General features: G+C 40.5%; 1 protein-coding gene across 9 annotated transcripts in view; it reads right to left on the minus strand.

The window, feature by feature from the left end:
- The window catches only part of DDHD1 (DDHD domain containing 1), a 106489-nt gene extending 91196 nt beyond the window's left edge, over positions 1 to 15293 (minus strand). For 5 of the 9 annotated variants that reach the window (XM_042943267.1, XM_042943265.1, XM_042943264.1 and 2 more), the window contains exon 1: positions 14318 to 15292. In XM_042943267.1, coding sequence (XP_042799201.1) covers positions 14318 to 15146 — 829 coding nt within the window. In that variant the 5' untranslated portion in view covers positions 15147 to 15292. Of the gene's footprint in view, positions 1 to 14317 lie in introns of all 9 variants that reach the window. The other 4 variants (XM_042943262.1, XM_042943260.1, XM_042943261.1 and 1 more) reach the window with 2 other exon arrangements.
- Between the last annotated feature and the right edge of the window lie 10952 nt (positions 15294 to 26245).

Below are 26245 nucleotides of genomic sequence, written 5' to 3' on the forward strand. Positions count from 1 at the left end.
CTAGAGGAGTTTCTTTGAGACTTTGGTCAACAACTTATCTATGCACACATGGGAGAAAACGATCTGAGGCCAAGGAAAAAGACCACTGGAAAGGAGTAAGTGTACCAATCTTTAGAGCTCATATAATGCTGGGAAAAGTTCAAGTTCCAGTGATCAAGAGTAAAAAAGACCTGATTCCCTAGGGCCTGAGTAATGTCCTCAGAAAGGTATTGCCTTAGTAGTCAGGATAAATGGTCCCAAAACTAAAGGCAGCTCTGACCACCTTAATAAAGGTCAAAAGAAAGCCTTGATAGGATCAAACAAATTTGAACTTAACTGTGTACTAGAGAAAAGCCCAACAATATTAAAGAAATCCTACAAAATCCAGCACACAACAGGAAATTCACAGTATCTGGTATCCAAAAAAAAAAAAAAAAAAAAAAAAGAACAAGTGTTAAAGCAGCACAAAAATCTAACCCATAACCGAAGAAAAAGTCAGCCAATGGCAACAGATCCAGAAACAACACAGATGGTAAAATTAGCAGACTAACGATATTAAAACCATTACACTCTGTAGATTCAAGAAGGTGGAGGAAAACATGAACGTGATGAGGAAGGGCATGGAAGATATAAAAAAATACTTAAACTGAATTTCTGTAGATGAAAAATAACAACATCAGAAATAATATACCAAATGAGAGCAACTGTGGATTACAAATTGCAGAAGACCAGCGAACTTCTTGAAGTTTATAACAAAGCAAAAGACCATTCAAAAACATAACAATAGAAACCATCCAAAATTAAATACAGAGTAAAAAGAAATTGCTAAAACAGAAAATGCACAAAGCTATAAGACAGTATCAGGCAGGCTAACATACATGTAGTAGGAATCCCAGAAAAGGGGTAGGGTAAACAGAAAAAAAAATTTTTTTCAGGGAAATAATAGCCAAATATTTCCCAAATTTGATGAAAACTATAAACCCACAGTTCCTAGAACCTCAAAAAATCCTCTGCAGAAGAAATATGAAGAAAGCCACACCAAGACACATAATCAAATTGGGGATGGAAAAGCTGCCAGAAAAAAAGATGACCTTGAGAAGAAAAAGTAACAGGATTTTCTCATCAGAAAATATACAGATGAGGGGCACCTGGGTGGTTCAGTCAGTTAAGCATCTGATTTCGGCTCAGGCCATGATCTCACAGTTTGTGAATTGAAGCCCTACAGGGGCTCTGCGCTGACAGCTGGAGCCTGCTTGGGATTCTTCCTTTCTCTCTGCTCCTCCTCCCCCCAACCCCCCCCCCCTCTCAAAATAAACTGACAAAAAGAGAAAATATACAAATGAAAGACAATGAAGTGACACATTTAAGTTCTGAAGGGGGAAAAATGTTAACCTAGGATTTTATATCCAGCAAAAATATCTGTCAAAAATGAGGAAGAAATAAAGACTTTTAAAGAGAAAAGCCAAGAAAATTTCTCATCAGCAAATATGCACTAAGAGAAAAGGTAAAGGAAGGTCTTCAAGCAGAATTTCCATAAAGGAATGAAGAACAATAGAAATGACAAATATCTGGTAAATATAAGACTTTTTTTTTCATTTAAATAAATCTCTTAAAAATTGACCTCTTAAAGCAAAAACGATTTTGGAGTTTATAACATATGTAGGAGTAAAATGTGTAGCAACAGCCAAAATGGTTGTGAGGGTAAATGGAAGTACACTAATAAGGCTCTTTCACTCTACATGAAGTGACAAAATAATTTCTGAAGTCAGACTGTAACAAGTTAAAGATGCACTCTGAAAATCCTAGAGTAACCACTACAAAAATAAAAACACAAGAGTATAACTGAATCTCAGTCTTTGCTTAGAATGTAGAAAGCTAGAAGAGCATTGCTCTTGCCCTTCAAACAAAAGACATACATTTAATTTCTAAAACTGTAATTTCTCTCAAATTTTTCAGAGACCCGAGGTCACAGGGCAACTAACTAATACAATATCTAAGACAGGAAGAAACTAGTTATGAGTACTTGCTTGTTAGGGGTAGATACCAGATGTCATAAAAGTAAATAAAAAGATTTCAGCTAAAATTGTTTTTAACAAATTGCTAATGGTAAAGTGGGCTACAGTGAGAGCATAGGATCCCTGGGGCCTCAGACACAGAGTAACTGCATCCCCTTGCACATTCTTCTTCAAAAACTTTACAGAAAGCTCCTAAGAATGACTGGGACAAGGATGAGAAACCTGAAAAAGGTGCATGGTGCAGGCCTGGAGGAGGGAATGGCAGCAGCTATGGGAAAAATATGAAGCTTTGCCTGGGTCTTTCCTATCTCACCTATGGAACAAATGACGTAAGTGATTGTTAGAAGGGCAGAAAACACTGTTGCTTTTAGGGCACCGATGAAGACCCACAGCAGCTGGAAAAAGGCACTAGAAAAAAACCCTTGGTGTAGGGGCAGGGCACTGTCCTGGGTCTTGACCATGAGGTTTCCTATAGCTGGGGTAGAGGCAGAATCACTGAGAAGGACCCATTCTCAAGATTCAGATACTGTGCCTAAGAATGAGGCTGAATCAGAACATAGAATGCCCCTTCTCCACTCTCCTACCATCATCACCAATATAGCAAGCATTTAATCTACTGCTGGAGGAGGAAAACAGCATGGAGAAAAACTCTGTGGCAAACCAGCCCTCACCCTAAATAGAAGGTAATGCCAGGGGACTTTGAAGCCTGTGGTGCATTGATGATAACAGCTATAGTGACAAAACCCAAACCCAGCTTAACTCTCAACCAGATTGATCAATCTCTCATACTAAAGGCCGAGCAAAAGATAAGGTGTAACTATTTCTAGGCTAATTACACTACTGTCCTATACAAGATGTCCAGCTTTCAATAAAAAGTTGAGACATACAAAAAAGCAAGAAAGAAAACATACCATCAATAGATAAAACAGAATTAGATCAGAGATGTCCCAGATGTTGGAATGATTAGAGAATTTAAAATAACTGTGATTAATATGCTAAAGGCTCTGGTGGAAAAGGTGGGCAACATGTATAATCAGATGGATATCAGCACAGAGATGGAAATTACAAGAAAGAATAAAAAATTGGTAGAAATTAAAAACACAGGAAGAGAGATAAAGAATACTTTTGATGGGTTCATCAGTAGACTCAACACAGCTGAGGAAAGAATCAGTGAACTTGAAGTCAACAGAAGTTATCCAAACAAACAAACACACACAAAAGTGGTAGACAAAAAACAGAATAGAGCATCCAAGAGCTGTGGGACAATACCAAATGATCTAATACATGTGTAATTATAATCCAAAAATATCACAGAACACCGACCAGGAAAAATATGAAAAAGGTATCCCTAAAAGAGTATCATAACAAATAAAGCAAAAGAAGGCAGGAAAAGGAAAAAAGGAACAAAGAATAATGGTACAAATAGAAAAACACTAGCAAGATGGTCAATTTAAACTCAAACGTAGCATTAATCATATTAAATAAAAATGGCCTAAAACACCAAATAAAAGTCAGCATTTGTGGGGCGCCTGGGTGGCTTGGTCGGTTAAGCGTCCGACTTCGGCTCAGGTCACGATCTCGCGGTCTGTGAGTTCGAGCCCCGCGTCGGGCTCTGTGCCGACAGCTCAGAGCCTGGAGCCTGTTTCAGATTCTGTGTCTCCCTCTCTCTGTGACCCTTCCCTGTTCATGCTCTGTCTCTCTCTGTCTCAAAAATAAATAAACGTTAAAAAAAAATTAAAAAAAAAAAAAAAAGGTCAGCATTTGTCAGAACAGAGTTTAAAAACCAATATCTAGGACGTCTAAAACACATGCACGTTTAAAAGTAAAAGAATAAGGGGGCACCTGGGTGGCTCAATCGGTTAAACATCTGACTTCGGTTCAGGTCATGATCTCACAGCTCATGAGTTCGAGCCCCGCATCAGGCTCTGTGCTGACAGCTCAGAGCCTGGAGCCTGCTTCAGATTCTGTGCCTTCGTCGCTCTCTGCCCTTCCCTGATTTGCGCTCTCTCTCTCTCAAAAATAAATAAACATTAAACAAAAAAGTAAACAAACAAAAACAAAAGTAAAAGAATAAGGCATATTATACAAATACTAAATCAAAAGAAAGTTGAGTGTCTAAATTAGTTTCAAAGTGGACACCAATATAAGAAATAAACAAGAGATAAAGGGGGACATTTCAAAATGATCAAGGCTTTATTTCATCAAAAGGATACAACAATCCTCAATGTGTATGCATCTAATAATAGAGCTTCAAAATATAAGAAACCAAAATCAACAGAAGTAAAAGAATAGATCCACAATTATAGTTGAGGACTTCTTCCTCCTCAATAATTGACAGAATGAGTTTACAGAAAATCAATAGAAATATGGAAGTTTTAAACTGGAAAGGCAGAGCAGAAATAGGTAAAAGAAAAACAAAGATGAAATAAAGATACCAATTTGTGGGTCAAGGGCTGGTTCCTCGTGAACCACCTAAAATACAACCTGGGAGTGGCTGAACTGGTTATTCTCAGATTGAAAATGAAGACAACCTAAGATGAGGCATTTGAGAGCCATTTAGACTGGAGGAATTAATGAATTGACAAAGTTATCAATGTGAGGTCTATAAACCCCCTGCAATCAGAATTACTTGAGGTACATATTAAACAGAAAGATTCACAGATCTCTTGACTCTAATCTCCAAGGATGCGATCTAAAAATCTACATTTTTAAAAAAATTATTTTTTTGAGAGAGAGAACGTGAGCAGGTGAGGAGCAGAGAGAGACAGGGACAGAGTATCTGAAGCAGACTCTGAGCTGTCAGCACAGAGCCCAATGTGAGGCTCAAACTCACAAACTGAGAGACCCTGACCTGAGCTGAATTCAGACGCTCAACTGACTGAGCCACCTAGGCGCCCCTAAAAATCTACATTTTTAATAATCTTCCCAGTGACTGTTAGGCTCGATGAAAGTACTGCAAAGTACTGGTCTAAGATTGGATGCCATTCCACAGGCAAGGGAACCCAGTAAAGGTGATTGAAAGGCTGAAGTGTATTTCACTGTCCTCACCACACTGAAAGGTCTTAATTTTATTCAACGTCAGAGCCTACAAGAGGACTTAAGGTCCCTGTAATGTGGTACTTCATTGTGATTCCCAGAACTCTGGAGGGAGAATGGTGGTGGTGGGTAAGATTAAGGAGGTTTAAAATGAACACAGAGATCTATCTATAGAAAAGGGGGAGGGAGGGGGAAGGGGGAGGGGCTATGTGTGTACATATGTGTTAAGGGTGTATATGGTCATCACATTTAAGGCTGAAATAATTTTGGTTGAGCCATATATTCCCACTCTTCTTTTTCCCAAATAAAATAGGTCAACCACACACTTTTTAATTTCCAGAAGCTAGGTTTCTTGTTTAATAGCCAATATATCAGCATGGCTTAGATATAATAGCTAACACTTATTGAACCAGGTACTATGCTAAGTACTCTACATATGTGAATTTTAACAGAATCTTTATAACAACCCCACGAAGCAGGGATTATTATCCCATTTACACAGGAGAAACTGGGCCATGGAGAGATTATAACTTGCCTCAAGTCATATGGCTATGATAAATCAAGGATTCAAACTGAGGGAAACTGGCAACAAAGATCTGTTTTCTGAGCCTACTCAGCTTTTATTGCCAGTGCTGGTGAGAGATGGCTCCTTCAAATCCCTGGACTAAAGGTAGATTCATATTTGAAGCTAGATCTTACTCTTGGTGCCAGAACCTAGCTGCCATTCCTACCACTACTGGTTCAACTGCAGGTCAATTAAGAGGAATCGATTGCTTCAAAATTTTCATATTGAAGTCTCCACTGTAAAAGGAATTATGGGCCACTTCTTTCTTGCCAGCATGGCAGAAGACCAAGAACACTCCTGGCTCTGCCTCAACTGAAAACTGAGCAGTCTTTTAGAAAGCCGTCAACTTCTCTATTGTATTAAAAATCCTGGTAGCTGGTGGAGATGTTCTAAATGAGCTTTGGGGCTGAAGTCAGTACCTCCCACAGCTGGTGACAGGAGCCGCATACCAAAAAAAGTAGATGCTCAAAAACTTAGAATACTTTCATGTGAAGGAATGCCTCCTTTCCCACAGTCAGTAGATTTGTAAGAGAACCGTGCACACCTCTGATGCACAAACCAGGAAAGCTCAAGACAGCAGCACAGCTCTTTCTGGGGCCTGAAAGACTAGGCAAAAATCTGTCAGGGTTTCTCATAGGAGCAAGCGACAGTTCACAAGGGGTTGTTCTAGGACTGTGCCTAATTGCGAGTCGATTACCAAGAGTCAAGGCCAAAGAAAAGGTTATGTCAGGAAAGAGACTACAAATTGAAATAGGAGAGCTGAAAGCCAAGAATGTCAAGTGGGTTGTAAATTTGAAAGGACAGAAGAGGCAGGAAAATGGAGAAGTAATAACACTAACTGTTATATAGAACTTACTATCTATCATGAGATGTTTCAAGATCTTTGAATATTTTAACACATTTACTACAATAATCCTAGGAGGTAGGTCCTATTATCCACATTTTACAGAAGGAACTGGGGCACAGAGAATTTAAGTTGCCCACAGACAGACAGTATATGGCAGAGCTGGGATTCTGACCCAGACGGGTGACTCCAGTGGTCATTTACATTCATAAACAAGATACAATGCTGCCTCTCTAGAAAAACTAGTAAGAATTGAAATGGAAGTGGCAGAGATAAAACTGATGAGCTGAGGTAGGGTAAAAGCTATTTTGAAAACAAAGGTTGTAAACCAGATCCACCCTTAATGTGTGACCTACCCTACATTTTGATGGGTTCTAGGTCTGTCCATGAAAGACAGAATCCTGTCGGGCAATCAGAATTCCAAACAATTCAATCCAGTATTCCAGGATTAGGAACATTTGTTATATGTGAAGTACAGTAACACCTTTCTCACCCACCAAAAAAAGTGTAGTGCGTGATGTAGTTTATACAAAATGACAGGCAAAATAGCAAACAGGTTAAAAATAAAAATATACTCTATCCAAAAAAGATATTCTAAAATATAAGGTCCCAATTTTTTCTAGTGAAAGACAAAGAACAGAACCATGGGTAGTAGTGCTAACCTCATATAAAAAGAGTGGGGCGTCTGGGTGGCTCAGTCGGTTAAGCGGCCGACTTCGGCTCAGGTCACGATCTCACGGTCCGTGAGTTCGAGCCCTGCGTCGGGCTCTGTGCTGACAGCTCAGAGCCTGGAGCCCGTTTCAGATTCTGTGTCTCCCTCTCTCTCTGCCCCTCCCCTGTTCATGCTCTGTCTCTCTCTGTCTCAAAAATAAATAAACATTAAAAAAAAAAAGATTTAAAAAGAGTAAGCGTGGTTAGCGATACAATGAAAATGTCAAGCAAAGGCAAGCATCTGTTCATAAACCTTACAGACATACACACCTGCCTTATTTAGTGCTAACCATATCCTAAAGGTTCATTTCAGCAGGACAGCGGCATGGTAGAGTGAGTGCCATTAAAAGTGCTTCAACAGCCATATTGTGCTTTCTTCAGTTTGAGTGGTCCTCAACAATCTCTTCCTAGTAGACTCTCTTTTCTTTCTGATTTAATTTATTTTTTCAATTTACATCCCAGTTAGTTAGCATATAGCACAACAATGATTTCAGGAGTAGATTTCTTAATGCCCCTTATCCATTTAGCCCTTCCCCCCTCCCACAACCCCTTCAGTAACCCTCTGTTTGTTCTCCATATTTAAGAAGGACTCTCTCTTTTCAATGACTGTCTTTTGATTCACAGCAAGACTGTTTTTTCTTTTCTTTTTTTTTTTTTTGAGAGGGAGAGAGAGAGTGCACACATGAGGGTGCATGCGGGGGAGGGGCAGAAGGACAGGGAGACTGTTAAGCAGTCTCCATGTGTGGAGATCTTGCCACTGTGAGATCATGACCTGAACTGAAATCAAGAGTAGGGGCTGTTTAGATGACTGAGCCACCCAGGAGCCCCAAGACTTTGTTCTCTAAAGCATAAACAAACTTGGGGGTACTTAATGTTAAAACATACCAGAGCCTTAGTGAAGATCTAGATGGATGAAATAGGAGGACAGGAGATACCCTATCTAGAAGCCTATCTAGAAGCAATTCTATAGAATGAGAAGAAAATAATGGATTCAGTCAATAAAATACTAACTGAAAGTTGATCATTTGTAATAAAGAGTAATATGAAGGCTTAGAAGTAATTCCAATTCTGCTCCCTGTGCATCACCTAAAGTTACTGACCAGCACCTTCCATAGCATATGATATAGAAGATGTATGTTTGGCACAGTTAATCTAGTTCTTTGTCCCATATCATGTGTCTCAAGTGCTATCCTACATCAGTTTTCACAATGATGGTTCACTGAGAAGTGGCCAAAAAGTGAATTAGTAATATTAGAGAGAGATTCCCATTCATATAGTTAAAATTATACTTTAGCAAATAAACTCTTAACTCTCAACAATTTGGAAAAGATCTCCATTCAGATGGAATTTATATTTGTCTAAGATTTCCAGATACCTGAAGTCCTGGGGTACAGAAGTACCAATAACAATGTAATTTCCAAAGGCTGGCCTGGCCTCAAGTCATTTGACAGATTTTATTCAAACATACAATGATTATAAAGATTATCTAGATATATCTTAATGTAATAAGACATTAGAATAAATATTAATGAATATATAGTTTATTCTTGTATGGCAACTGATAAAATTAGAAAGCAGTACATAAAATAGAATTATTTTTATATGATCATATCAAGATTTCCACCATTTTTCTTTAGTTCTCTGGCATTGGCAATCTTGATAATAAACCGTGGGTAGTGGTTTTCACAATCTTGAATTTCACTTGTCCCCTAATGTTTTCACCATCTTGGGGACTCCTGTCCCCTAATCTGGGAGTACCAAAAAGTATCTACATTTTGCCTTTCATTCCATTAATCCACTCATTTGTCAGTGATTCAACATCTTTTGTGAGTATAATTTCCCTTTACCAAAGTGGACACAAAAGAGTAGAATTGTAAGTTATATAAACTGGCTCTAAAAAAATGATGTTTTTTCTTGTTCCACTTTTAATTTAGCTTTTAGAGATGTACCCTGGCCAAAAAAGAGAGAGAGAGAGAGAGAGAGAGAGAGAGACTAGTATTTATACCCTTTATCAGTGATGAAGTTTCTCTTGATAACATGTACAGGTTAAATGTTATTACACTCATAAAAGATAAAGGACTTAGATTAGATTTCCCAACTATCAGGGATTCTAGAACTGTCTACCTCACCACCTCTTTTGCCCCAATAATCATCTTAGGCTTCCTGTGAGTGCATTTCCCATTTCCCTCTCCCTTCTATCTCCCTACTCTCTTCACCCAGTGTCCATAATTTTATGAGGATTCCATGACCAGCACATCCAGCTCCCCCACCCCCGATCAGAAAAGGATCACCCCTAAAGTTCCAGACATCAAAGCATCAAAGATCTTAGCAAAGCAGAAACTATAGGGTGTGATGTGGAGATAAAAGACCCAGGGTATAAGATTTGGAAGAAGGAGCAGTACGAAAGTTCTCTTTTATGAAAAACTTGTAAAGGAGGGAAAAAAAGGGGGGGGTGACATATGGAGTAAAGAAAGACATACCAATGACTCTGAACATTTATGTAAAGCACGTGTACAACATGCATTATTACATTTGTGCCATATACAAATAAGGTGGATCAATAACTGATAACTAGATCAGTTTTAAAGTAATAGTACAATGTAAAGGAAAACAAAAGTCCTGAATACCTTGGCCAGGTTGTACTAAGTCCTGCCCTCCATACAGATCTCTCAGTGTCATTCTTATCTTTGTACTCTTTCAGGAGGTCACTGAAAAATGCAGTCTAAAGCAGGCTTGATCTAAAACAGGGTTCTCAGAAAACTTCTGCCAGGATTCTGCAAACCTGAGCAGCCAGGGTTCCAATACAGCCCAAGGCTGCTTTCCAGTCTGGGCTACTGGGAGACAATGCAGTTAAAAAGAAAAGACTCAACACTTTTTCAGAATCAGGCATGACAATATCTGGTCTCTACTCCCTATAGTTTGCTTTACTGGAGGCAGAAACTGATCAAGAAAGAGTGCCTTCTACCAGGTTGGACTCCATTACTTTCCCATGATGCCCTGTGCCTCGAATGATTATTAATTATTATGGTTATTAACCCTTAAATGACAAAGACCGAAGAGACGGTTACAGTCATGCTGAATTAATAAACACCATTTAATTTGGGTACTTTCAGAAAGAACCCTTATTTTTCTATCTCATTTTGGTGGGAGTATTATTTTTTCCTCAATATATCATGAAGACTGGTTAATTTCTAAAATGTTTGAAAATGGTTTCGAATTATAATAATGCAAGTAGACCTCAAGTATACCAGAAAGTGGGGGAGGGGGAAGAAACTACACATTCATATAAATATTTGGTCAAATAAATAACTTTAGTCAATAAATGGAAATTACATACTCCCTTGTGCATAATGCACACATCACTGCCATAAGAATTGCTTTGAGACTATTCTAAACTCATTAAGTATCTCCATAATGTTCCATATGCCTTTCCACCACTATTACTGAATGCTTGGGCCACTTTCTTGCTAGTTCTTTACAAACACTCTTTCACCTGTGATGACGTAAAGGCCAGTAACAACAAACCTCGGGTACTTGACAATTTGGCACTGGTCAACCTTATTAACTTTCATGTGAGTTTCTACAAATAAGGATTATTGTTTTCTGAGATCCACATAGTTAGAGTTAAACTTAGTACTTTGTGCCAACCATTGTTCCAGGCACGTTATATACAATAATTCTCAAAACAAGCCTATGAAATGGCTACAAGTAGTTTAGGAAGAAGGGGAACAAGGGAGTTCACTTAGCCATTACTCAGCAATAATCAATTTTTATCTACAATGTCTACAGGCAGTAAGAAAAATATCCAAACAGACAATAAAATGAAAATAAATTTCCTACAACACTTTTTTCATATATAATAATATTGGCTTCCTGTCTATAGAAGACAAATTCTATTTCCCTTCTGATTCATGTACCCAAAATTGGTTCAAATTTTATCTGCTAGTAAGAGTTCAAAAGGAAGAACAAATATAAATGACACATTTCTTTTAGACTGAGCATAACTAACTTACTGGCCTTGACACCCAGGTGTAGTGGGCTCAATTAGGTCACAAAAAGCCCAAATCAGCACTGGAATCCTACTACCACTTTGTAGGAATTTTTGGAAGTTTTTTTAAATTTTAATTTTTTTAATGTGTATTTAATTTTGAGGGAGAGAAAGAGAGAGTGTTAGAGGGAAGGGGGAGAGGATCTGAAGCAGGCTCTGCACTGACAGCAGAGAACCTGAGGTACAGCCTAAACTCAGGAACTGTGAGACCATGACCTGAGTCGAAGTCGGACGCTTAACCAACTGAGCCACACAAGTGCCCCAGGAGTTGTTTTTGTTTTTTTTTTTTTAAACTTTCATTGCCACCATTCAGAAAGTTTCCAGAAAGGTTAAGAAAGTAAAATGAGAAGAAAGTCAGAAGCTGCAAAAGCTGAAGAGACCATACTGGGACTGACCCCTCTCCCCCGCAAGAGAAACGTGAGAATTTACATAATACAGAGACCTGAAGAACCAATTGGAGCAAAGTGACATGGGAGTGGGGATTTTGTGGGGAGTGGTAAAACATGGACAAAAAGCACTACTGTATTTCCATTGTAGCTCATAAGGAAGGCCTGGGACACCCACAGGATTGTATATCACAGAAAAGTATTTAGAAAATGCTAAAATGGAGTCAAAATAGGTGTTGCTGTCATGCTAGTTAACACAAATTAATTTATAACTTATAACTGGTCTGTTGGCTATCTGCTTTTGAAAAGAAAATGTGAGAAGACTAAGTCCACATTTCCTTTCAGATTAACTTCTCTAAGCCCTCACTGATTTTCTCTTGATTTATGACAAGACCATTGTAATATTTCCCAACTCTTCAATTTAACCTTTGAATTAATCACCTAAGTAATAGAGAACTTTCAATTGTTTCATTTCTTAATACTCACAGGATAAGGTTCAAAGTCTTTAGCATTGCATATCTATCTTGTTCCTTTCCTAGTTACTCTCCCAGATGTACCATTCAAAGGCAGGTCCTCCCTTCACAATTTCCACCTGCCCTTGACCAAACAACTCTGTCTCTGTTATGGTCAAATCCCAAGCCTACCCTATGTGTCTTGGCTGCTGTAGGTGCAGCCCTAATTTCCTCCAGATGCCATGTAATTTCATGCTTCTCTGTCCCTGCATATGTTACCCCGTCTGGCTGAAAAGCCTTTCCTTGCATCTCCCCAATTTTTTTTTGCTTCAATTCACCCTTTAGAACTCAGTCTTACATTATGTGGGAAGCTTTCCTGATACCATTACCCTTGGGTGGTGGGTGGGTCAGATGCTCTTTGGACACCACACTAGACTTTAAAATGCTTCATCACTTCTAGCTGAGTAACCTTGGACAAGTTCATTAATTTCACTGAGGCTGTCTCTTCATAAAGAGAATGATATCACTATGAAAGAATGTGAAAAATCACTTTATAAACAGTAAAGCAGTATGCAAGCATTAACAATTTTATCATAAACCAAAAGAGTACGCAACATTCTAGGTGAACATACTTTAGTCAATTTAAGGGTAGGATTCATTCATTCTTTGGTCTCCAGACTCCTCTCCAAGGATGCCCTGCAAAGTTTTACCCAACTTTCTGGCTCCACTAAGTCCTGTTCTTCTATATTCAAAGGAAAAAAATCTATAGTGATGTCTAGGACATTTGAAAAGACTAAGTGGAAAACTCCTGCAGAGTAAGGATTGTCCTTTCTTCCACCTTTCCCATGCCTTCACAAGACTACTGTATTATGCACACACAAATACTTGGCAAGAAGTAAAGAGCTGAATGAATGAATAAATGAATGAGTGAACATAAGCATACCCCATCCTTAGTGAGCTTGTAATTAAAGGGAGTGATGTGACAAATCCCATATGAATCTGGCCTTGTGAAAATGTTAACAAATGCCTTCAATGTCAGTGAGAAATTTAATTTTCTGCCATGCTTATTTTATTTGGTGACTTGATACATACTGTAATTGCTATCTTAGGGACTCAGGCTTAACATATGAATGTTTTAACATTATCAGAATCACCCATGCAATTCAATACCTATTTGTTAAATATCTACTGCACTAGGCTCAATGAGAGTATGAAGATAAAGGTGAACTCTGCCTATAAATTGCTTAAAATACAGAAAGGAAGCTAAGTCACCAATATATATTAATACAAAATAGATATTATAAAATACATGGAAGACCTAAGGCTAGTAACAGTCAATGAAGACATCTGAGTTAAGACACTAGGCCCATAAAACTAAAACTATATATTACAAATTATTGGTGGCCAAAAGTTTCATTAGAGTAGAATATACATATATTACGTATGTAACATTTGCTTTCAATCTAATTTAATTACAAACTTATTTGTGTTGTTATCTAATTGAAGAAGAACCCGTTGTTAACCTATATCACACGTGTGCCAAGCACAGTTTCCGGCCAGTTAGGTACATTATTTCATTTACTCTACGACGTAGATACAAGTATCCCTATTTTATAAATGAGGAAACCAAGGCATAGGCCTTGCCACTTTTCAAGGTTAGGAGGCAAATTGAGAATACGTAAACAAGAACCTAAGAGACAAAAACGAGTATTCCACAGAGAGTGAGCGGACCCATTTGCCAGCACTGCTCTTCATTTCTCCCGAACGCACCCGGTGGAAACCACCTATCTCCTTTCCTTTCCCGCTGTACTGTTTTTTTTTTTTCCCCGAGCCCATAACTTAACTGTTGATTCTCGTGCAGATCACCTCAAGCATTCCCACTTCAGAGGACAGGCTGCTCTTTAAATCATAGGCAGTTCAGAGTAAATAAGACTGAATCAGATCCCCAGGTGGACAAAGCTCAGGTAGGATAACGAAATTAAACCTTCGGGCTGGGCATCCGTTCCTGGATCACCTCCAAGGGATGGCAGCAGCACCCAGCTCACCCAGGAGGCGCTACCCTGGCGGTATCTTCTACTGACCCCAGGCGGCTTGTATTTTGCCATCTGCTCATTCACCCTTCACCTGCCGGCGCTGCGGGTCTAATCTCCATCCTGCTCCTACCAAACGCCAGGCCTCAAACGCCTCCCTCTCCGCGGCGGTCAATCCCGAACCCACCCGGGTGCTCCTCGGCCCCCGCAGAAGCAGCCCGTCCCGCTCCCTCCCCCGGCCGGCTACTCACGGTTCCAGTACACCGGGTAGCACTCTCCTTGGGTCACATCCACCTCGTACAGGCCGCCCCGCACACACACCCGCTCGATGTTCACCAGCTCCTCCATCTCTGGCTCGTGCCCCGCGCCGCGCGGGCAGAAGCCGCAGACGCGGTCCTCATCGTAGTCCTCCCCCGAGCTGGAGGCTGGGCCGCACACAGGGTCGCCGTCCGGGTCCCCGGCCCGGGGCAGGCCACCCGTGGCCTGCAGCAGCGTTCGGAAAGCGAGCTCGATGCGGAGCGAGTCATAGCCGATGAAGGGCTTCCAGGTCTTCTTGTCCTCCTTGTAGAACCAGCGAACCTCCTCCGGGCCAAGCTCGGTCACTACCTCGTAGCGATGCCGGGCGGCCGCGCCGCCAGGCCGGGTGCGCTTCCTCTCCCCGAGCCCTCCTCCCGCCGCCCCGCTGCCCCCAGCGCTCGACGGGACCAGCGGCGGCTGGGGCGGCGGGTGCAGCGACGAGGAACTGCCGCCGCCGCCACTCTCGCCTTCGCTGTAGTAGCGCAGCGAAGAACCGGACTCCGCGGAGCTGAAGTCGTAGGTCTCATCACTGAGACAGGAGTCGAGCGTCAGGTGGTGGTTGTGGTCCTCCGCGCCCGGCGCCAAGTGCAGCCCGGGCTCTCCGCGCAGCAGGGCCAGGGGCACCTCGCCGTCGCCAGGGTCCCCGCCGGGCAGGTGGTCGAAGCAGCACACGCCGCCGCCGAACGCCGGCTCCGCATCTGAGCCCAGCTCCCAGGCTGCGTTGCCACCGCCCCGGCCGTTATGCTCAGGGCTCCGCGGAGACCCGCGGCCCGGGTAATTCATCGTGTGGAGACGCCGCCGGCTGCCCGGCCCCGCGCCGAGCCGCGGCCCCCAGCGCTTCCGCCACACATTCAACGCCGTCGCCCTCTCCACCGGTAGTTTTTAATCTTTCAAATCCCAACCGGGGCTGCGGCGGCAGCAGCAGCAGCAGCAGCAGCGGTGACTCCGCCCCTCGGAGGCCAGCGGCAGCCGCAGGCACGTTCCAAGGCCCGCCCCATTGTCGCGCAGCCCGACGTGGGCGGTGCTTAGCGCCGGCCCCGCCCCTAGGGCCGCGCGCGCCGCACCGGAAGCATCTCGTCTGCCGGCGCCTGGCGTTAGCCTCGTGGCTTTCCCCTCTGGCCTGCGGTAGCGGGTCAGCTCAGGGCACCTGCAACTCTTAGGATTTCTCAATTCTCTTACGCCTCCCCTTTCTTCTCCCTGCACACCTGCCTCGGCCCCCGCCTTTCTGAGGTTCAGAGCCCAGATGAGGAGAAGCTTTATCCCACTCATCCTGGCAATCTGGGTCATGAGCCCAAGGGCTCATGGTACACGAGAGGGCCCCTGGAAGTTGAGTTCTCCTGACACTGCTTTTGTGATCTTAGGTCCTCATTTGGACCTTCTCAGTCACCTAGCTCTGGTTCCTCCAGAGCTGTAGGCCCACACGAAGGCACCCCACCGCATACGTGCGATCTCTAATGTTGACATCACCAATGCCACTCAGAAACCGGAGTCTAAACCTCTCTTCAGAAGCCACCTCATATTATTGTTTATTTTTCAATACTTGTTTCCTGTTTTCTCAACCTCACTGTTAGGCCATTGATGGAGACCCAAGTCCATATGTCTCAACCTCTCCCACACAGTGGGTGCATAATCAACGTTCATTATAATGATGGCAAGTGCAACCGATTGTGATAGATTATTATTTTGAAAGCCAGAAAACATTAGGTTCTAGACTTAGTTTTACTAACTAACCACAGGCAAGTCACTTCATCTCCTTGATCTTTTTGGTTTCCTCATCTGTAAAATGAAGTGATTATTGAACCAGATGATCTCTAAAATGTCTTCCAGCAATGGAATTCTATGATCCAACAGTTTCTTCATGTTCTTTACACATCTCTGATTCTGCAGCTTACATTCTGGGATCAGATTGAATGCTGAAGCTCCCCTATGTAGTTATTTTATACTACAAAAAAGTAATTTTATAAGCACATCACCCTATGTTGAGAATCCAGAGAAAAACAATCTCCAACCTCAGTGTTCTCAATTCATGACCAGACAGTCTTCACTGTTTCTTTTACTCCTTTGGTGGAGGAATCAGATTCCTGGGGCAGTTTTTCTTGCCTTGTGATCTAACCTGTTAGATTAAGTCATAATTTAAACCAGGATGATCTCTAGCTTGTACAGTGTTAGATGAATTTGAAAGGACATTGCTTCCTGTGTGCAAGGTAAGATACAAAACAGTGTTGAAATTCATATCTTGGAAAGCAGAGTATGGTTTGTTTTGCTCCAATTTGTGCCATTGCCCAAAAGATAATTTTATGTAGTGAACAACCTGTCCGACTGAACACTGCAGCCCTGACTCAAACATCTAAGATCAGAACCCTCATCTCCATTTATACTGCTTTCTGAATGCTTGCTTTTCAGTTTCTTCTCCAGTCTTTCTATGACAACATGCAGAATATGAAGTTTAGTTATGAGCTTTGCTCTGTTTACTTCCCATGAAAGTATTTATTCTACAGTGCTTTGATAGTCACCTCTGTTCTGGGTGTCAATAAAAAAGAGAACAGGAGAGACTCAGTTCCTTCTTTAAGGACCTTATAGTCTAGTGGGGGATATAGGCAAATAAACAGATACATTATCGTAGGGTGTGATAAGTACCATGAAGTGGATTCAAAATAAGAGATAACAACGTTTAAAATATGTCTATTTCTTTAGGTTTCTTGATGGAGCATAGCCTACCTGTATGACTTCTGATTATTTTAGCCAAATGTTAACTCATTAGGACCATACAACTCCTATTAATGAATATTATCCTTTATAAAAAAAGATTACTCTCTACCTTGTATTAAATGCATATTTCTATTGTTTAAATGTTGTGATCATATCAAGATTTCCACCATTTTTCTTTAGTTCTCTGGCATAGGCAATCTTGATAGTAAACCGTGGGTAGTGGTTTTCACAATCTTGAATTTCACTTGTCCCCCTAATGTTTTCACCATCTTGGGGACTCCTGTCCCCTAATCTGGGAGTTATCCTCTTCTGGTCCATTGTGTAAGGCCATACTCTTTTAGGTAGACTTAAGAGGCTCTTGATCCTCACAGATGATGAAAAAAAAAAACAAAAAAACAAACAACCCCACAATCCAGTTGACAGGAGAAGGGAATCCCACATTCTTTTCTGATTTCACTATTTTGGTTTAGACTTTGGTGAAGGGAGATGTCACTCAGTATTTTGGGGAGTTGAGATTGCTTCTGCCTCTTGGAAGTGAGCCGAACTAGAAGGACAGACCCGTGTGGCTGACCCCAGGCTGACAGTGAGTAAAAGATACGTGAAAATATAATTTCTAATTTCATGCAACTGTATGTGCTTATTTGCTTGTTATTCCTTAGCCATGTCGAGGCAAAGGCCATGAAGTTGCTCTTCTCAGCTTTCTTTCCTGCTTAAAAAAAATCATCCTTCCTGCTACTACTCGCCTACTTTTGCTCTTTTGAGTATCTTTTTAGATCATAATATCCTGATAAGGGGGGGAAGGTTTCCTCTGTGCAGTCCGAACTTGTTGGCATAGGTGTCAGGTGACTCCTTATCACTACTCTACATTATTATTGTATGCAGTTGACACAGCAGTATCTGAACATTCATGGTATGTATGTAAAGCATTATATTTTAGTCATTACCCAAGATCAAGCCTCCTACGGGTAAGCCAAATAAGTTTGATTGATTCAGACTTCTGGTATTTGTGTATCTAGGCTGCTGCAATAACCAGGTGGAGGTGGAACCAAGCCTGGGGGAGTTCCTGTGAGCGTGGGAGAGAAAAAAGAGGCAAAGGCAGGTGGTTTGTACTATTAAAGACTGAAGTAATTCATCTGCACATCCTGCCATCTTCTCTTCCCCATTAGATATATATGACTGGGGCTATCTAGCAACAACAACCATCTTCCCCTCCTTATCTCCTGAAAGTTACATGGTGTGATTTTATACCCCCTTTCCCTTTTTTTCTCTAAGGTTTCCCTGTTGCTCATTTTAATCCATTTTCACCTGTATAAAAATATCAGGAGTAGCCTTATGCCATGCGGTTTATACTGAGCCAATAACCCACACCCATATTTGAATTGACTTTGTCCAAAGTATGTGATGGAAAATTTAGAATGAAGAAAGAGGGTGGCTATATAGCCATACCCCTATTTGCTCTATCTCCGATTTGATAAGCCATCCACTACATTACAATTTTTATTGTACTTTTTATTTTTGTAGGATTACTATTTATCCAGTTTGAATGTCCTAGTGTTTTCATGCTACTTTAACAAAATACCATAAACTGCATAGCTTATCAACAATAAACATTTATTTCTCACAGTTCTGGAGGCTGGGAAGCTCAAGATCATGGTGCCAGCAGATGTGTGTGGTGAGATCTTCATGGCTCATAGACAGTCATCTTTTCATTGGGTCTCCATGTATCAGAAGGAACGAGGGAGCTCTGCGAGGCTTCTTTTATAAGGGCCCACCTCCTAACCCCATCACCTTGGGGATTAGGATTTCAACATGTGAATTTAGGAGGGTGCACAAACATTCAGACCATGACAGAGGGTGTCTTTTTTGGGTGCACAGGTTAAATGGAATGCTAAACTAGACTAAAGCAGGGAACATTCATTGAATATATATTAGTGATTTGCTAAGTTCCAGGTACTAGCTAGGCCCTACAGTGAAGCATTCCCAGTCTAGAGGTACCTTTAAATAAACCCAGAATGCCAACTTTTTAGCTTCTATAAGGAATATAGTTGTAATGCAGAATGACCGCAGGAGTCATTCTTTCCCTAAAGACAGATCAATAGAGGAAGCCAAATTACAATAAAAATGTAGCTATGTGAGCAGAAATAACATACGAAAACATAATGAATAAAGTCATTCATCCTTCTATTTGTTCATTCAACCAATATTTATTGTCTACTGCTATTTTGCTGATGGTTTGTTTTGTGTTAATTGAAGTCACACTTAAAATGTAGAATTATCAAATGCATTTACTTAAAGATTTGGAAGAGGTCTGACCACAAAATTGTTCCTACCAAAACCCCATAAATTTTTTTTTAATGTTTATTTATTTTTGAGAGAGAGAGAGAGTGCAAGTAGGGCGGGGGCAGAGAGAGGGGGAGAGAGGATCCAAAGAGGGCTCTGCACTGACAGCAGCAAGCCCAGTGTGAGGCTTGAACTCAGGAACTGCGTGATCATGACCTGAGCTGAAGTGGGGTGCTCAATCAACTGCACCACCTAGGTGCCCCCCAATTTTTTTTATATTCCTTCTGGAAATAAAGGTCAATGGCATTGAAGGTATATATTCAAATGAAACAGATTGCAGATCAATACAATATTGATGCATTCTTAATGGAGGCAACCACAAAATCCTTAGCTTGTTTACATCGGAAAAGAAGATTTGGCTATATCCCTGCCCTTTCATTATAGAAAAGTGAGTTAGACTATGACCATAGGCTATTGTGAGGTCTGCATTATGCATCCACTGTGGATGCATTTGATGACTTTTGTGCTCCAGGAGTTTTTCCTATCTTATCCCAGAGGTAAACTGAAAGTAAATATTTATGTATTCACAAAGTATATGGTATATAATTCATACATAGTATGTACATATAGTATATAATTCATATCAATTACCTTTAACAATAATTGATAATCATAAGTTTTATTAAGACTTAGATATAGTATCTTGTATATTTGTAGTTTATTCTGATTCTCATATAATAAGTGAGAAAGGAGAGAAAAAAGAAGCTATGTTTCAGTAGGGATTTCCACTAGTGCAACTCTGAGTAATTTGCTGAGTTTTTAAAGGACTGAGTGGCAGAATCAATTCAGTGTTGTAACTGCTGCTTAAGACAGCGTCTTTATTCTTACATCATAAGTCAGCATTTCAAGTGTCAATCAATATATGACTGTAGACTTACAAGCCCACAGACCCCTTTCACAGCTTTCCCATTGCTTTTTGAACCATACTTTTAAGACATTAGGGTAATATCATTTACAAATTAAAATAGGATGGTAGGAAAGCAAAGTTCTTCAGAAATTTAATCTTCTTTAAGATTAAGTAACCTGTATTTTAAATATAAGAAATGAGTAACAATGGTCTCATGTTTACAATTCACTTCTTTACTTCTTCAGTTTAGAACTTCAGAGTCAAACTAATTACTAATCATCAATGAGAGCTCACAGTCCTTTATCTGATTATTCATATTATTATACTTTTCGAGTTAGAAATGATAAGCCCTGATCACTCATATTACCTTACTTTCAGGTTAGAAACTATAAACCTCTTGAGATGCTCTTGGTTCTTTGGAGGTAATCTTAATGAAGATATAGAGGGACAGTGTATTGGTGTCCTAGAGCTGCCATAAGTAAATTTCTACAAACTGTGTGGCTTAAAACAACAGAAATTCATCCTTTCACAGTTTCGAGTGTTGTCAAAGTTGGTTCCTTCTGGAGGCTGTGAGGGAGGAACTGTCCCATGCTTCTTTCCTAGCTTCTGATGGTTGCTCACCTTTAGTTGCATTTCTCTAATCTCTGCCTCTGTCATCACATGATCTTCCTCGCGTGTCTGTATGTCAGTCCTTCCTTTTCTTAAAGGACACCGGTCATTGGATTAGGGCCCACTCTAACCCAGTATGACCTCATCTTAACGAATTACATCTGCTAAGACTATTTTTCCAAGAAAGGCTACATTCTGAGGTTCTCAGCTACATTCTGAACAAGAATTTTGGGGGGATACTAGTTGATCCACTATAAACAGTAAATGCTTATATGCAAGCACAAGTGCTTAAACAGCTTTGTCAAGCATGTAAAAAATGACTAGATTAATTTTTACCAAAGAGCTTTTATATATTTAAGTGAAAATAGTAAATGTAAAGACCATAAATATAGATGCAGGAATTCAACATTCCAAATTCAGAAAAGGATATGGTACAAAGGAGATTCCGTGGTATGTTTACTGTAGTAAAGGCAGTAATTCATTGCAAAAATAAACATTATACAAATAAGGAAAAATAATGTTTGACAGAGGTAGCCCAGGAAAAGCTGCCTTTTGGCTCATTCACCAATTTCTGTCTGTTGATCCATCCAATCATCTGTTCATCCTCTCACCTATTCAAAAAGAATTTGAGTCGATTTCTAGAAATACATTAAAAACAATGAATATAAGTGAGAAAATAGGAGAAGGGAAAAGTGAGGTTAGAAAAATAAAAAAAATCAGGAAATAAAACATACTGGGTTAAGTCCCTTATATTTGCAAAATAAAGATGGACCACAGTTCAGCTCTACACTTTCCTAGAGATCGTTATGTGATCCATAATCTCAATAAGATGAAATATTTGGATATTAATATTCTTTGTCTGTAAAAAGGAAATAAAGCATTATTCAGCAAAGGGAATTCCTTATTTTCATCTTTAGATTTTTAGGTGTTAATTATTAGATGATATATTATTGTAAAACTTTACTATGTATACACCTTCCTGAAATTTCACAGGTAAGTCACAGATTTTCTGCAAAACATTTCTGAGGGGCAATGAGAGAGAGAGTATCTTTACTAAATCCTTTCTGACAGAGACATAATACTAGGAAATATAATTCAAAGTAGATCATATCTGTTTTGAAAACAAAACAACAATCAAAACAAAATCCAACCCATAATAGGAAATACCTTGACATTGGGAAGAATGGCAAAATGAACTATTGTATATCTCAGACTATGGGGCACTGTGCAAAAAGCAGTTAAAAAGAATGTACTGGTAGAGAAAGATTGCCAAATCATATTCTTAAGTGAAAACAGCAAGTCACAGAAAAGTGATCTGTGGTTTGATCTTATTTTTACATTAAAAACACAAATCTACACTATACGTGTACAATATACATATATGCATATGTATACATATATATTCACCCATATACACATAAATCATGAGTAAAAATCTGAAGGAATAAGCTCCAAATTACCCACATAGCTAGTCCTGGAAGGTGGTGAAGAAATGAAGTTAGATCTTAAGTTCTATATTTTTGAACTTTATATGATGAGTATACATTTGTATGTTACTTGTATAATTAAATAACATTTTTAAAAAGTAAACTAAAGTGGAGAGTAATGTAGGGGCGCCTGGATGGCTGAGTCAGTTGGCATCCGACTCTCAATTTCAGCTCAGGCTATGATCTCACGGTTAGTGGGTTTGAGCCCCATGAGGGGCTCTGCGCTGACAGTGTGCAGCCTGCTCAGGATTCTTGCTCTCTCTCTCTCTCTCTCTCTGTCTCTCTGTCTCTCTGTCCTCCTCCCTCCCCCTAAATAAATAAACATTTTTTTAAAAAATGGAGAGTAATGTAGTGTTGACCTCTCTCACTGCCTTAGAGGTTTCTCTTTTCCAAGTAGCCTTCTCCTCGTATGACCACATCAATCTTATTGACTTGCTGATTTGAGTAAAATCACTATCTACGGGTGTCACTGAAATCACACAGAGGTTGCAGACAGACCTAGATTCAGTTCTCAGTCCTGTCAGATTAGCTTTGTGAACTTTGAGCTCAGATTCATCATCAGTTACACGGAAATAATGGCAATACTTGCCTCACTTTGTTGTGGCGAGGATTAGTTAAGAAAAAAACAGGCTAATCTATATGAAAGCACTTGCAGAACCTCCACGACTGTCACCTGCTACTACTGGCAGCAAACACATTATGCAACACGATATCTTCCTATATTTCCAAGCCTTCCTTTTTTAATGTTCTTTTTCCCTTTCCCCCTCTGGCTTCCTTTTTGTTTATAAGTTTTGTGAGGTAGAATCAGTGGTATTCAGCATCTAAAGTACCTTTTATTTTTTTAACATTTATTTTTGAGAGACAGAGAGAGCATGAGCAGGGAACGGGTGGAGAGAGAGAGAGAGACACAGAATCTGAAGCAGGCACGAGGCTCCACGCTGTCAGCACAGAGCCTGATGCGGGGCTCAAACCCATGAACTGTGAGATCACGACCTGAGCCAAAGTTGGACGCTTAACCAACTGAGCCATCCAGTCTCCCCGTAAAGTACCTTATTTAAAAAAAATTTTTTTTAAACGTTTCTCTTTTTTTTTTTTGAAGTAGAGAGAGACAGAGTGTGAGCAGGGGAGGCACAGAGAGAGAGGGGAACACAGAATCCGAAGCAGGCTCCAGACTCTGAGTGCCAGCACAGAGCCCAACACAGGTCTCAAACAGGTGAACCGCGAATTAATGACCCAAGCCAAAGACTGACGCTTAACCAGCTGAGTCACCCAGGCACCCCAAGTACCTTATTTATTTACATTTCAACTAGCCCTGTGATTCCTCATTTACTAAACCTGTTCTTCTCAGAACTATTGGCCAATCCACACAGACGTCAACAAAGGTAATTCAACTTCTCAATCCTTAAACGGCTTGTAAAATTACTTGTATCTTTTTCTTCGAAGCTGTTCACAAACTCTTTTTGGCTCCCATACTTTGGTGAAACTCTGAGGAGAGGCCATAGACCTAAATTTTAGGTCACATGGAATCTTTTTTTGCAACTCTGCTCTCTCCCCTACTTAATGCTGCTGGCTTTCTTACTAACAGTGGCACAGCCTGTGGGGCTAAAAACAAAAATTCAACATACTCTTCCATGTATGTTGAAATTGTCTTTTGAGGAGTCCAGGGACCTCTGAGATTCTTTGATATCTGCAAATTTCTGATCTCCTTCAAAGGTCATGAAAATTACAAGAACCCTATTAGTGCTAAATGAATTTTAAGATTAAGTGAAACTTTCTTGGAGCTGTTTGAAGACTTAGTCTGAGTCAGAGGCGAAACATGGAATTCATCATAATTCTTAGAGAGGAAAAGGATGTAAATGGAATTTTAATTTCAGTGGCATCTTTCAGCAAGATGTTTCTACTTGTAAAATCAAGAACAATTGATATGACCTTTCTCTTAAGGGGTATCAGTTATTAGGGGAAACTGACAAAAGATCAGTTGAAATGGGCACATATATACCGCATGCCTATTAAGTAAGAGTCAAGCACTGAATTAGGGGCAAAACTCAGAGTCCAGTGACAAAGTGGACAATTAAATAGGCAGATAGAGGAGCAGTCTGGTAAGCCTCCGACTCTTGATTTCACTTAAGTCATGATCTCAGGGTTGGTGGGATTGAGCCCCATGTTGGGCTCCCAGCTGATAGCATGGAACCTGCTTGGGATTCTCTCTCTCTCTCTCTGCCCCTCTCCTGCTTGTACATGTGCTCTCTAAAGAAATAAATAAATAAACAAGTAAGTAAGTAAAATAATTTAAAAAAATTGGCAGATGGAAAGCTGAAAGTAGCCATGAGAAAAGCCTGGAAGGGTGCTGTTGCAGTACTCAGAAGACAAGAATGGGGACATTCAGTCACAGAAGGCCCCGCAGCAAAAAGACGCCTAAAGCAGGACCTGAAAGGTAAATAAAAGGTAGCTGAAAGAGGAGAATGGAGGGGGACTGCAAAACAATATTCCAGGCAGAAAGAATCATGTCCATGCTGATCCAGGACTTGAAGAACTAGAAGACAGAGAGTGGGGTAGGAGAGGAACGTACATACAGATTGTTGGAAAGCCAAATAATATAAAACCATAATTATGTAGACACTGAAGACGTCTAATGTATTTTGAAAAAAATGAAAAGTTATTCAATGGGAGCTTCTTTGAGAGGATTACAATCCATTGTATTTAAAGAGCAGGCTTGGGGCTCCTGGCTGGCCCAGTCAGTACAGCATTCAACTCCTGAGCTGGGAGTTGTGAGTTTGAACCCCACATGGGTGTAGAGATTACTTATGACTAAAATCTTAAATAAAATAGCAGACCTAAGTCCCTGGAATGATTGCAGATAGGACCTTCCTAAGTCAATCCAACTATAGGCACTTTGATAGCTCCTGATTCATCTGGCACAGGGTCTTGCTCATAATTGCCACTCAGTCTATATTGCTGACCCAGGGCACTTCCATTCCATGACCTATAATGATATTGTCATCATTCTCACATGGGCTCACCAGGGGCTCATCCTCTGTAAGTCACTGTTTGGATTTTGATGTGAAAGGCATTGCAGAACTCAATCTGCTTTAAAATCTGCTCAGTTGGTTGAACATTTGACTCTTGATTTCATCTCACGTCATGATCCCAGGGTCATGGGGCTTGTCAGGGGTCAGTGTGGAGCCTGCTTGGGATTCTCTCTTTCTCTCCCCCTGCCCTTCCCCCACTCACATTATCTCTGTCTCCCTCAAAATAAAGAAATAAACTTAAAAAAATAATAAAAATAAAATAGTTCCTCAATAGGCCTGCCATGGTGTGTTTTTCATTCCTAACAGGTCTCACATATACCTGTAATCTGAGGTACTTTCTTGAGTTACGTAATGAAGGTAGGGGCATTTTCCTCATAGATGTATCCTTAAAGTGTGTGCAACTGATATGGTCAGGCTTTTCACTAAGTATATATGAGGTCATATTAAGTTTTTAATGCCCAAATTATGACTTGAATCCCCACTGACTTGATTGCTAGCCAAATATTTCCAAATATTGCTTGTTGGTCCCCAATGGAGAGCTTACATCTGCTTACAGTTTGTTCTGTCTACCACAATAAGCATCCTCATCCACCATGTCCCTTCTCCCCTGTTCTGGCAATACTGTGTCCACCCCCGTGCCCTTCCTGGCCTCCAAGTAGCTTGAAGGAACCTTGCTGTTGTCTCACTACTGGTGCTGTCCCCTCCTGATGTTGGTGGTGGCCTTGCCAAGGTGTTGTCTTCTGACTCGCCCAAAGCCGCCTCCAATCTGGGTTCCTGCAAGAGCAGTGCCAGGCTGAGCTGGGAGGAGGGAGGGTCAGTCCTCTTTCCAGCTCTGAACCTAGTGGGTACACACTGCTCTGC

This window comes from Panthera leo, chromosome B3 (assembly GCF_018350215.1).
Source record: "Panthera leo isolate Ple1 chromosome B3, P.leo_Ple1_pat1.1, whole genome shotgun sequence".
Lineage (NCBI taxonomy): Eukaryota > Metazoa > Chordata > Mammalia > Carnivora > Felidae > Panthera > Panthera leo.